At 43.4% G+C, this 14,198-nt stretch overlaps 1 protein-coding gene across 4 annotated transcripts in view; it reads left to right on the forward strand.

Moving 5' to 3' along the window:
* GLRA2 (glycine receptor alpha 2) overlaps positions 1–14,198 on the forward strand; it is a 244,097-nt gene that overhangs the window by 104,575 nt on the left and 125,324 nt on the right. For all 4 annotated transcript variants that reach the window (XM_063449052.1, XM_063449043.1, XM_063449061.1 and 1 more), the window contains one exon: positions 11,337–11,474. In XM_063449052.1, coding sequence (XP_063305122.1) covers positions 11,337–11,474 — 138 coding nt within the window. The remainder of the gene's footprint in view (positions 1–11,336; positions 11,475–14,198) is intronic.

A 14,198-nucleotide genomic window follows, 5' to 3' on the forward strand; every position in this document is an offset into this window, starting at 1 on the left:
GCTCGCTGTTTAGTTGACAAACTTCTACTCCTCTGAATGAAATTCCAAAAAGAAAATAATGGGCAAATTTCATCCGAAATGATGAATTAACAAACTGACAAAATTAAGTTTGGACAAAACTAAAATTGTGGTGGTGCCTAAGTCTAGTAATAACTTAATATTTATAGTCTATTGTGGATTTACACTGGAACTTTAGATTTGTCCGACATAGATATAGAGTGCTTTTAAAGGGAATCTCCAGTGCCAGGAAAACGATCTGTTTTCCTGGCACTGGAGGGTCCCTCTCCCTCCCACCCCCCAATCCTCAGTTACTGAAGGGGTGAAAACCCTTTCAGTCACTTACCTGAGGAAGCAGCGATGTCCCTCACCGCTGTCTCCTCCTCAGCGACGCTCCTCCTCTGTATTGCGTCGGCCGGTGTATTGCGGCCGCGCATGCCCATTAGAGCTCCCCATAGGAAAGCATTGAAAAATAATTTCAATGCTTTCCTATGGGGATTTGAGCGATGCTGGAGGTCCTCACACAGCGTGAGGACGTCCAGCGAGGCTCTAGCACAGGTTTCCAGTGCTATAGAGCAGGAAGTGACCTCTAGTGGCTGTCTAGTAGACAGCCACTAGAGGTGGAGTTAACCCTGCAAGGTAATTATTGCAGTTTATAAAAAACGGCAATAATTACACTTGCAGGGTTAGGAGTAGTGGGAGTTGGCACCCAGACCACTCCAATGGGCAGAAGTGGTCTGGGTGCCTGGAGTGTCCCTTTAAGTGATGAAATATTGATGCTAACAGCAAGGCATTTTAATGATCATTTAGACTGCATACACAGCACATTGTTTTGAAACATGGGGAAGAAATAATAGCACAGCAGTCAAAGAAATGTACAATTAAGATTTACAGGATTCTCTTTTAAAGTTTTGGTAGAGAACACTAAACATACATGGTTTATGCAAAATGTGGAGAATCTACTTTCGGATTACTACTTGAGGAAATATTACTAAAACTGTTAATATCCATAATAAGATAATCCAGAATTGTGTTACAATGAGTGTTAATGTGGTGGCATATTATATTTTGTATATGGTATCTGCTATCGTATCATTAATTGTCAGTTCTAAAACAGCATCTATATTACTATCCATAATTACTATAAATTGATTTTAAGGTGCTATAATCATTTAGATATTACAAACTGACGAGACCTTAAAATATCCAATATTTAAAAACATAGACATGTGAAAAAATAATTAACCTGTAATTTGTGTTTATTTATTAAATAAAAATGGTCTTTTTAGGCAAAACACCTGCATGTCCACAGATTTCATAGTTTGAATTCTAAATTGTATTGGTCCAATTCTAAACCATGGGAGAATAGCTTTTACATGTTCATTTATTTCTATCTGCCCAGCAAAAACATCTGTGAAATGCAAATTTGGTATACGGCTTAGGAAGATTTTGAAAAATTAATTATTCATTAGCTAATTATCATTACATTCTTAAATTGCACACCATCCACAATAACTATGTTAATCCTCACCCACAGTATGCAGGAAAATATATACAGAGAATAGATGTTCTAAAATTCCATCATTTATAATGTTGTTTTATTATTGTGGGTGAAAACATAGCAGCAAAATATTAGATTAGGCTTTTTAATTATTTAATTTTACGTGGAAGAAATTCATAAAATTGATTTTCGTTAAACATTTTGACTTTATAGTTAGAAGCTACCCTATTACCCTGTAAATATGGATTTGAAGATACAGAGATGATCTTTTTGCCTAAAATTATTATTATAGTAATATCAAAGTATTTAACTCGGAAAGGTACAGTTAGTTGTTGATAGTTTTTTTAATGTATGCTCTGTGTTGTGGATGTTATTACTACCTAACTTAATAGAGAAAACATACCGTCAGGTGTCACTATTATAAAACTGCCAAAATATTTCAATCACATTATCATCATAACAAATAAACAACAGGTGGGATTCAGTGCTGAAGAAAAGACTAATAGTAAATATAAGGCAGCCCGAACAACCCAGGATGGAGTCTCTCTTATCTGGAAGAAAATGAGGTAGTGGAAGGAGGAACTTGGGAGTAGCACCGTGGTATATTCTCTGATGGTATATGTAACAGAAGAAAATAAAATAAGGGCAGGGGATCGTCATGTAGTATGCCGTACAACTAGAGGTGCAAGAGAAAAAGAAATGCACTTTCAGGAGAAGGATCTGTGTAGGAATAGGAAGTGCATTCACATTTATTAGAGTTCAGTTTGTGGCTCCTTTTTGATAGCGTGGAGTGGTTGGATCCCCAATCTAAGGATATAGGGGGCACAGTGTCTTCTCTGTGGTGTATATAAAAACAAAAGAACAGCAATATAGTGCACACTGTATGGTGAAGTTAGTGTAACAAATGAAAATTCACTTACTAGCTCAGGAGCAAAGTTTTGCTCCCTCGATATGGCTCTTTTGCTATGCTCCACACCTAGGAGTATGTAGACCAGGTGATTCGTGAAGTTCCAAAGATAGGCAGGATGATCCTGGGAAGTTAGAATATAATTGTATTTATTAAAGTACAATAAAACAATAAATATAAAATAGTTCAAAATAACATGTAGCATAGGGCTTTCTCAAGTTATATAGTTGCATAGGCTGAAAAGAGACATGTGTCCATTAAATTTAACCTTTCTCACATCTGTTTTTGCTGTTGATCCAAAATCCTTCTTATCCCAGAATGGCAGTCAGATTTATCCTTGGATCAAAAACCTATTACCCCACCAATTAAAAATTATATCCCTGAATATTATGTTTTTGCAATTATGCATCCAGTTGCTGTTTAAACATCTGTGCAGACTCTGATAAAACCTCAGTGAGAGAATTCCACATCCTTATTGTTCTTACTGTAAAGAAACCCTTTCCTATGCCTTACACTAAATCTCCTTTCTTCCAGTCTAAACACTTGACCTTGTGTCCTATAAATGAATAGATTTCTAGACAATGGTTTTTCTGCTATCATGTTCTCTCCGAGGCACAGTTTTTGTAAACTAAAGAGATATAAATTTGTTATCCTTTCTTAATAACTAAAATGTTCCATTCTTTTTATTAATTTTGCAGTGCGCCTCTGCACTTTTTCTAATGCCACAATATCCTTTAGAACAGGTGCCACTGCTGATTGACATTGTGCATTGTTGGCTAGTCTGTTTTCTATAACATCATTACCTGGACACATTGCTCTATTTATAGCATAAAACACAATCAAGTAATAGTAGTCACATGATACAATGGCATGTGACTGGTTACATTGTCACATAGATTAGTACAATAGATAAAATAATGTATAGGGAAAATATGGCAGAACATAAGTAGGTGAAAAATATTAGTATACTCTAAAAACGAGGCTCATGATATCTTAAATATGTCTAATTAAAGCCTGCGTCCAGTTTAACTTAAGATGGCCTGCGTCCAGTTTAACGTAAAATGGTAATCAGCATCCACACAAACACACACTTTAGCCACTACACAAACACACACTCTGCATTCACTATACACACAACATCCACTACACAAACAGTCACTCTGTATTTACTATACACACTGCATCCAATATACACTACATCCACTATACACACACTCTGCATCCACTACACACTATATCCACTACACAAACAAACACTCTGCATTCTCTACATACACTGCATCCATTACACACACTGCATCCACTGTGCACACACTGCATCCATTGCACAAACATGTCAAACATACAATCTGCATTCACTATACAAACACACTCGTCATCCACTGTACACCACTTTAAACACACCACAATCCACTTTACACAAACACAACATCCACTACATATACACAAACTCTGCATCCACAATCCACACCCTGCTCATCCACTACACACACTCTCTGCATCCACTATAAACACACACTCTGCATCTACCACACACACACACACTCTACATCCACTATAAACACACTGCATGCACTACACATACTGCATTCACTAAACACACACTGCATCCAATATACGCACACACTGCATCCACTACACAAATACTGCATCCCCGATGTGGCGAAACCGACCTCGCCACGTGTCCTTGGAGGGGGCTGATTGCCCGCCTCTTGCCTTTGGACTATGGACCAGACTTTATGGGAATGTGATACCCCAGATAGCCATACCATGGAGCCTATTCATATAATGAAAGACTATGGGAAAGACTTTAGCTCCATGGCAATTGTACTGTGTGAGTAGGATCTGCGCGCTATTCGGTAGTTTTGTGCGCGCAGATCCCAGATATCTGGGGATAGGTGAAATGTCTGTGTGTTATGTGTAAATGTGACTTTATGTATTTTAAAGTGTTTTATGTCGTTTGGAACCATGTGGTTAATGGAGTCTGCCTCTAGTCCTGGATAATTGGATTACTTCTCCAATTAACTCCAGGGCAGAAGGGAGGAAACCAGGGTGCATTGTGGGGATGTTTTTCTGGCAGCCAGGAGGGACAAAAGATACTTTTAGTAACTTTTGAACCCCTGGTCGGATTCATGCCATTTTTTAATATGTTGTTCCCCTGAATGGATTGATTGTGGATATGTATTTTTATGTGAATGTGATGTATGGTTTTAAAGTTATGAAAGTTGTGTAAAAGTATATTTTAAACTGTATGCATAATGGGATTATGTGTCACACTAAGGGGAGGGGATGTGTGGGAGGTAACATCTATGTCATTGGTTCTTTTATGCCTCCCCCTGGGTGTGGCCTGTATGTGTGAATTGGAAATAAAAGCCAGGCTGGATGAGCCAGTCCAGAGTTCCTGTTTAACTCTCAAAATGAAGTGTCGTCTCGTTCTTGGGGGGAATTGGATTGCAAGCTGACTGCCAGGAGTGTAAGCGGATTGTATGCTTTTCTTGTTCAGCTGTTCCAGTTCGGAGTGTTATCTTGTATCTAGTTCGGGAGTTTGGTGTTCTGCAGTAGCTGTGCCTGTCTCTCAAAAAGGGGATTATCGCCTAAACGGATTTAATTCCCTTTTATGCTGAAACGGTGGGATCGTTCCTACAACCAGAGGGACAGCTACAGACAACACCATTCCTGGATTACAAAGTGAGGGCAACGCCAGTACCCGTACAGCGACCCTATATACGAAGGATTTTGGGAAAATGGGCAACACGCACACCTGGGCAACACGCACACCTGAGGAAGAGAGTGAATTAGAATGGAGAGATAATGCCCGGATAGAATTATGGTATGATGCCCTGTAAGAAGTCCAGTATCAACGGCAGCAGCGCTTTCCTGGTGCCGCATACCAGTTGGAGAAAAATGGCCTGGCGGATGCCGCTTCTGGGGGACCAACCCGGAGGGGAGCGGGTAAGACAACTTGAGTACCTCGTGGAAAGGGAACTGAGCCTGGACGTCTCATACCAGGCACTGTGGTGGTGCACTGTCCAGTCAGAGACGTGGAGGGCAGAGGGCATCCAGCCGGAGGGGGATCACTACACTAGCCCTGGCATGTTGTGGAAGGCCCTAACAGAAGACGTCGACTTCGGCAGTCCAGCAGAGTCACGGTACAAGGCTATCGTGCATTACCGGAGTGAGATGTTACAGGGCCCGAGATCTATTGGACTGGGACAAGACCTCCGCCATTTCGCTGTCATGGAACAAGGGCTGGAGATGGACTATGTAGAACTATTAAATTCCGGCCAGCCGCAGAGCAGGGACGCAGACCGGGAAAACTGGGTGGCAGACCCAGACCTGCTAGCCTACAGCTGGGAAAACGGGGCCGAGGTACCTCCTGCTTCACTACCAGCTGCAGAAGTGGGGGACCTCATGGACTGGCCCTGGAGAGACCCACAGATGGCCGGGGGAGATGGGACCGAGATCTCTCTACCGGCCCTACAGGGATGCTGGGCAGTCGGCCCAGATCCCCAGCGGCAGTGTGTGTCCCAGGGAGCAGAAGGTGCAGTCCTTCCTCCCCAGCGGCAGTGTGTACCCCAGGGAGCTGATGGTGTCGTCCATCCTCCCCAGCGGCAGTGTGTGCCCCAGGGAGCAGAAGGTGCAGTCCTTCCTCCCCAGCGGCAGTGTGTACCCCAGGGAGCTGATGGTGTCGTCCATCCTCCCCAGCGGCAGTGTGTGCCCCAGGGAGCAGAAGGTGCAGTCCTTCCTCCCCAGCGGCAGTGTGTACCCCAGGGAGCTGATGGTGTCGTCCATCCTCCCCAGCGGCAGTGTGTGTCCCAGGGAGCAGAAGGTGCCGTCCTTCCTCCCCAGCGGCAGTGTGTACCCCAGGGAGCTGATGGTGTCGTCCATCCTCCCCAGCGGCAGTGTGTGCCCCAGGGAGCAGAAGGTGCAGTCCTTCCTCCCCAGCGGCAGTGTGTACCCCAGGGAGCTGATGGTGTCGTCCATCCTCCCCAGCGGCAGTGTGTAACCCAGGGAGCGGATGGTGTCGTCCTCCCTCCCCAGCGGCAGGCTGAGTTACAGGGGGCAGAGGTTGTTGTTCCTGCCCCCAGCAGCAAAGTGATATGCCAGGAAGGCAGTGTGAAGTGAAGGGAGAGGAGAGCAGCGGCCTCCCTCCCCAGCGGCAGTGGGTGTCCCAGGGAGCAGAAGGTGCCGTCCTTCCTCCCCAGCGGCCGTGTGTACCCCAGGGAGCTGATGGTGTTGTCCATCCTCCCCAGCGGCAGTGTGTCCTGCAGGGAGCAGAGACAGTCAGTCTCGCACCCCAGCAGCAGGACAAGAGAAGGAAAGGGGAGACAGCTGGTCTCCCTTTCCACCAGCAGAGAGAATGGCAGGGAGAGGAGCCTGCTAGCCTCTCTCCCCAGTGGCAGTTTACCGTCCAGAGAGAGGAGCTTGTTACACCCTCTCTCCAGCGGCAGCCTAACCCACCAAGGGGAGATGTTAAGCCCCGCATCCATGCAGATGGGACCGTAGTCTCTGCATTTACAGCACCAGGGGTAGGGACGGTCGGTCCTGTCCCCCAGCCACAGAGCGATATATCCAAAGTGGAGACAGTCAATCTCCAGCAACCAGGCTCCAACCAGGCTACTCCCGGGGTAGTGCTGGCACCAGTACAGAGTACTGCTGGTCTCTGCACCCTCAGCAACCCACCAAGGCAGCCTACCAGTCCCCCACACAGCCGTGGTAAGGCACCTGGACATGGACAAGATTCTCCCTTACCCAGGTGTAGTAATGGTTTATTGTGGGTGGGCTGTACTGCTGTTTCTGTCTTGTGGGTGGGCTGCTGGACTAACAAGGGCACTGACCGGCAGGAGGTCAAGTACCCTGTTAGTCTGGGGGGTAAAGGGGAGAAGTGTGGCGAAACCGACCTCGCCACGTGTCCTTGGAGGGGGCTGATTGCCCGCCTCTTGCCTTTGGACTATGGACCAGACTTTATGGGAATGTGATACCCCAGATAGCCATACCATGGAGCCTATTCATATAATGAAAGACTATGGGAAAGACTTTAGCTCCATGGCAATTGTACTGTGTGAGTAGGATCTGCGCGCTATTCGGTAGTTTTGTGCGCGCAGATCCCAGCTATCTGGGGATAGGTGAAATGTCTGTGTGTTATGTGTAAATGTGACTTTATGTATTTTAAAGTGTTTTATGTCGTTTTGCAACCATGTGGTTAATGGAGTCTGCCTCTAGTCCTGGATAATTGGATTACTTCTCCAATTAACTCCAGGGCAGAAGGGAGGAAACCAGGGTGCATTGTAGGGATGTTTTTCTGCCAGCCAGGAGGGACAAAAGATACTTTTAGTAACTTTTGAACCCCTGGTCGGATTCATGCCATTTTTTAATATGTTGTTCCCCTGAATGGATTGATTGTGGATATGTATTTTTATGTGAATGTGATGTATGGTTTTAAAGTTATGAAAGTTGTGTAAAAGTATATTTTAAACTGTATGCATAATGGGATTATGTGTCACACTAAGGGGAGGGGATGTGTGGGAGGTAACATCTATGTCATTGGTTCTTTTATGCCTCCCCCTGGGTGTGGCCTGTATGTGTGAATTGGAAATAAAAGCCAGGCTGGATGAGCCAGTCCAGAGTTCCTGTTTAACTCTCAAAATGAAGTGTCGTCTCGTTCTTGGGGGGAATTGGATTGCAAGCTGACTGCCAGGAGTGTAAGCGGATTGTATGCTTTTCTTGTTCAGCTGTTCCAGTTCGGAGTGTTATCTTGTATCTAGTTCGGGAGTTTGGTGTTCTGCAGTAGCTGTGCCTGTCTCTCAAAAAGGGGATTATCGCCTAAACGGATTTAATTCCCTTTTATGCTGAAACGGTCCGCAACACCCGACATACACACCGTATCCACTACATGCACACTGCATTCACTAAACACACATTGCACGACTCCACACACATACACTGCATCCTTATGGGCAGACTCAGGATGGGCCCCATATGAGAACTTGTATACCCAGACCTTGAGCGGATAAGAGGCCCCAAAATTTCTGATGGCAGTCCAGACTGGATATATACGTGTCTAAATCTTTATTGTGATCAGAATAATAATTGTCAGCTCAAAGTCATTTGCCAATAAAAATATGTATGGCACATCATTGCCTAGAAAGTAAAATCAATGCTGTTGTGATGACATACAGGCATGCATGTGGGGCAAACAAGATGCACTATTAAAATGCTAATATTATAAGATAATTAACGTTATTAATAAGATATGTTTAAAACAGCAACCCCCAACAAGCACCATATGAGTAAATGGAAAAATGGGAACATAGAACAGATCAAGAAGAAAACACAACACAATACACACATAAGAATACCAAACTCATGAACGGTTCTTAAATAAAGCAAAAGTTCAAGACAACAAAAAAACCTCCACTCACCATTCCTAGAATCACAGAGTGAATGCTAAATGGGACATAGAAAAATAAAAAGAATAAAGAGCAAAATAAAAAAAACAGGATAGAAAACTTAAACAAGGAAAGAGAGACAGGCCGACTAAGGACAGGACTGGAAAAGGAACGGGCAATGCATGTAGGACAATCTGGGGCAAAATAAAGATGTTACATTACATCATAGTGTTGTGAGGGATCCAGGTAACAAAGCTGTTTCCCTCACTTTACTCACCCTATATGTATAATTTGAGAGGTCATAAAAAGCAGATGAGCCCTGTTAATCAGAAGCAGCAGAGGTAATGTTTCTTCTATGACTCTACTTACGACTCCCATTGGAATTACTGGCAACCCCTTCTCACTGCATGTTTAGATTAAGGGGCATACATAATATATATGGGTTATTAATAGTGATGTCCCGAACTGTTCGCTGGGAACCGTTCGCCGGCGAACATAGCTTGTTCGTGGCGAACATAGCTTGTTCGTGGTGAACATAGCTTGTTCGTGGCAAATGCGGCGGGCGAACATTTGCGATGGTCGGTCCGCCCCCTATTCGTCATGGAGGTGGGAGGGTCTGGGAGGGAGGGTCTGGTGCTGATTGGCTGGAATGTGTCTGCTGACTGTGAGGTACAGGGTCAAAGTTTACTCAATGATGACGAATAGGGGGCGGACCGACCATCGCATATGTTCGCCCGCCGCGTTCGCCACGAACAAGCTATGTTCGCCGGCAAACGGTTCCTGGCGAACAGTTCGGGACATCACTAGTTATTAATACATTCTAACACATTAAGGACAAACAACAAGGACACATACAGGCAACCAAGTTTGTCTGACCTCTGACAGCACTGGTAAAAGGAGATCACATGTTTGACATGTCTCATGCCCCTTTACGCACAACCACTGATTTTTCTCAGAAGAAGCATCTGAGCTTTCTAGATGACGCTCATATTGTATCTTTTATTGCAGCTTAATAATCCCCCTCTAAATGTGAGCCTTGAGATGTAAGGAGCGGTGTGATTTCACAAGGTTTTTACAAGGGTCGCAGAACACACCTTTTTCATTGCTTTGCTTCCTTGTAACCTGGTACATGCTGAAATTAGACAGAGCACTGAGTTAATTGTCTCATCGCGTGTGATTCCAGTGTACACAAAAAGGTTAACAGTTAGAGAAGGCTTGATGGTCATACTGAGGGAGGGAAGGAAAACCTTCATAGGAGGGTTCCCATGACACAGGGCTCCGGCTATAGGAAACAGGTGAGCTCATTGGATCATAACTTACACAAGGATCAAAGAAGCTTATGGTCGTAGAGTAGCTTTGTAAATGCACTCACGGCATTTTTACATATGACCATACATTGCTTTATTCTTCCTTTTGAGGCTCACTGCAGTGCACGGTTAAAGGGATTCCACAGTGTAAGTAATACAAATCTGTATTTCAAGCACTGTAGTCCCTTATAGCACCCACTCCCTTTCCCTTCCCCACACCCGTCCCCGCTCAGAAAGCTTTAAAAACCCTTTATTAACTTACCCAATTCTAGTGTTGTTCTCCCATCGGCGCTCCACCTCCTCCTACATCATCCTAAGAGGGGGCTAATGGGCATGCACGGTGAGTGCATTAGGCTCTCCCTATAGGAAAGAATTGCTTCAATGCTTTCCTATGGAGATATTACCGATGATGGATTTCCTCCTGCAGAGCGTGAGGATGTCCAGTGTGTTAGGCACCTAAAGTTGCCTAGCAAGCAGGAACTGCCTCTAGTGGCTGTCTGTTTGGCAGCCACTACAGGCAGTCTTAGTCCTGCAATGTAATTATTGCAGTTTCACTTGAACTGCAATGATTTACATTGCAGGATTAAGGGGGACTGAGACACTGCACCCATACCGCTTCAATAAGCTGAATTGGTCTGGGCGCCTATAATGTCCCTTTAAATAGGGCCCTGGAATGAGGCACCTATGAAAGAGACAACTGAGCTTTCAGGTTGTTGTTTAGTGAATAAGTATGCTGGATTTTGTACGTTGTATTAATTGGCCCCAGCAGCACCCTTCTATGTGGATGTTTAGGTGAGTGCACCCCTATATATATATTTTTGTTTTGTTTTGTTTGTTTCTTTAATTCAGATTAAAGCATTTTGTAACTGGTTTTGCCATTTCACTAAATTGCATAACTCCTGTTTTCTGTGATTGCAGTGCATAAAAGCTTTTGACATAGCAATTCTTTGTACGACGTGAATAGACCAATAAAAAAAAAAACTCTGTACTTATAACCTCTCTGACTATTTCTATTAGTACATTTTCTACAAAATTAATGTGAAAATAAACTCGTGAAGTATTTAAAAATAAATCAGAACATTCTGTGTCTTTCCTATATTCTGTGTGACTGCTGGAATTGTGTTTAATGAGTATAGTTCGATTTCAGCCCACTCAAAAGCAAACCTTGTTTTCTGTTATAGGCATTTATGTGCCTTCAATTTACAATTTAATGAACTGTGCTTTGTTTACTCTAGTTGGATACACAATGAATGATCTTATATTTGAATGGCTGAGTAACAGCCCCGTGCAAGTCGCCGATGGTTTAACTTTGCCGCAATTTATACTCAAAGAAGAAAATGAGCTTGGCTACTGCACTAAGCACTATAATACAGGTAAATGATTTGGGACATTTAAATAAACTTGCTTATTTGCATTTCTTATACATGTTATAGTTATGTTATAGTTAAAATCTGGAGTTTAATCAGGTTCATTGATTGCATGGAAAATTAAAGGGAATTTAATATCTGTAAAATGTGTTTTACACATTATCCCGGGAAATATGTAGGAAATCCCAGAAAACGTTACATTGTTTTTTCTTGGTAACATGGGTACATGGGTATCCATTGTGGTCAACATCTGGAGAACTTCATCAAGGGGATGGGTGATTGCCCGGTTTTATATATATATTTATACACACAATTTAACCCCTTAAGGACACATGACGTGTCTGACACGTCATGATTCCCTTTTATTCCAGAAGTTTGGTCCTTAAGGGGTTAAAGGGACTCTCCAGGCAGCTCCTGTTTACTCACCTGGTCCCAGCGCCGGGAGCCTCGCGAAGCCGCGCCCCCTATTTCGTCAAAATGACAAAATAGGCGGGCGCGAGCAGGGAGCAAACAGAAGCGTCATTGCTCCCTTGTGCGAATGCGCGGCTTCGCCACACATGCGCACAGACTTCAGAGGACGGCATTCATGCCCTCTGAAGTCCTCAGCGCACTACTGCGCATGCGCGCGGTGTGAGCGGCCGCGAGCTAAGCTGACTGACAGCTCAGCTCGCGGTCTTTGCCCGCCCCCCTCCTCTACTGACAGGCTGGAGAGAGAAGGCGCGCACACAGTGCCTTCTCTCTCCTGCACACGTCAGACGTATTTTCAAACGTCTGACGTGTACAGGGCCTTTTTAGGGCCCTGCATGATAGGAAGTGCCTCTAGTGGCCGTCTGAGTGACGGCCACTGGAGGTATTCCTATCAATCAATGTAAACACTGTATTTTCTCTGAAAATACAGTGTTTACATTAGATTGCCTGCAGGGAGCTATAGATCTCACCTGAACAAATACATTAAGCTGTAGTTGTTCAGGTGACTATAGTGTCCCTTTAAATTCTACTTGGCACTCCACCAACAAAAAAACTAAAGTAAGAAATCTACCTGGGTGCAATTCCGCATAAGATATATAGAAATGCGACGTTTAGGGAGCACTCACAGGTCTTCAAAGCGTGCAAATGGTGTTTTATTGTGTCATTCAAACTACAACTGTGTTATAAATCAAATCAACGTTTCGACCCATTCTGGTCTTTATCAAGATCTTGATAATTTTGACATAACTTTGGCTGTAGTATATCAAGCTGTTGGTGCTTTATATATTTCACATGAAGTGCGAAGGTCATATTTTCAAATCCTGTACTGCAAGGTGGGTGACATCACACAGCGCATTAAAACCCAGAATGCACCATGTGTCTGCTGAAACTATGTAGCACAAGGACACCTAATCTTAGAACCCTTAGGGCAACGCTGAGGCCTAACTACTCTCCCAGCATACGGATAAAAGAAAGAGGAGCTGAATTAAGCTCCTCTGGAAACAATATGTAAGATCTACTGTATTTACCATGGCGGCCCACCTGACACTTGCCATCCCAATCCGGTGGACTGCTGCTTCTGCTCTTCATGCTGTAACATTGAGCCACCTTCAGTGCACACATCCCTTTTAATGAGGCGGGGCTCGTGTTCCGGCGTCATGACATCAGTGAGGCTAATTATACAAAGTACCAATGCCCTCTCATGTTTTGGGGGTGTGGTTACTCCAATAATTCCCCCAAACCTATAAAAGACTAGTTAGTCCTAATCACAGTGCCCTGTTGTGGTTCATGAGTGTCCCATGAGTGCATTTATATTTCTGTATAATGTCTTTTTAGGTATTTGACCAGGCTATTCTCTGACTATTCTATTTTTCTGGCTTCCTTGATCTTCTTTAGCTTTCATTATAGTGATTTCTGGCTCCCCTTGACCTTTTATTTTTTTTATTTTTTACGTTTCTACTTGTATTTTGTTTTTTCAACCCAACCACTCTAAGGATTAGTATAGGTACTTTCTCTGTCCCTTTTTGGTGTGTTTATATTCTGCGTGTTGGGTCATGTGACCATGACACAGTACCTACTGCACGGTTGTGGAACTCCCGTCAATCCCTGTATTTACAGAATTCTAGCAAAAACCCTAATTTTAACAAAATTCTAAAATAGTCATAATGCTGAAGTATGTATTATCGAATAAAACACTGCAATCAAAAATTACTGGAGACAAAATAACAGACCGAAAAGCTTGTCATATAAACAGAGGAAGCTAGTATGTATATTCTGCGTCTCTTACCAAATGCCTTCATAATAAATCACAGGCAATGCCATCAGTCCTTGGAAATAGAAATCCCGGGAGATTTCTTCAAGCTTCCTTGTGACTGATGGGGATGCGTTAGGAGTCACTCTGAGAGAATCCAGTGAATGCTTACGCAGCCTCTTCAATGTTTCCAAATGAATTCATTTTAACCAGAGCCATAATTTGTGATCTAAGCATGAGAGTGTTCTACTTGCATCAGTTAGTGACCGTGTTCCATCTCATAATGAAACGTGACAGATTCAGCCATATGTGTCATGCTTGCATCTGTCACTGTTACAGGGGGGAAATTCTTATACATTCCAAGTATAATAGGGTCATAATCAGTTTATAAGGTGCACACACCATTTAAAAAGTTTATATCTGTATATCTGTACGAAGGAGAAAATGTTAAATGGTATAAATTTATAAAGAAGAAATAACTGTACAGCAAATTCTAAACCTTATTATAAAAT

Source organism: Pelobates fuscus, chromosome 1 (genome assembly GCF_036172605.1).
Source record: "Pelobates fuscus isolate aPelFus1 chromosome 1, aPelFus1.pri, whole genome shotgun sequence".
Classification (NCBI taxonomy): domain Eukaryota; kingdom Metazoa; phylum Chordata; class Amphibia; order Anura; family Pelobatidae; genus Pelobates; species Pelobates fuscus.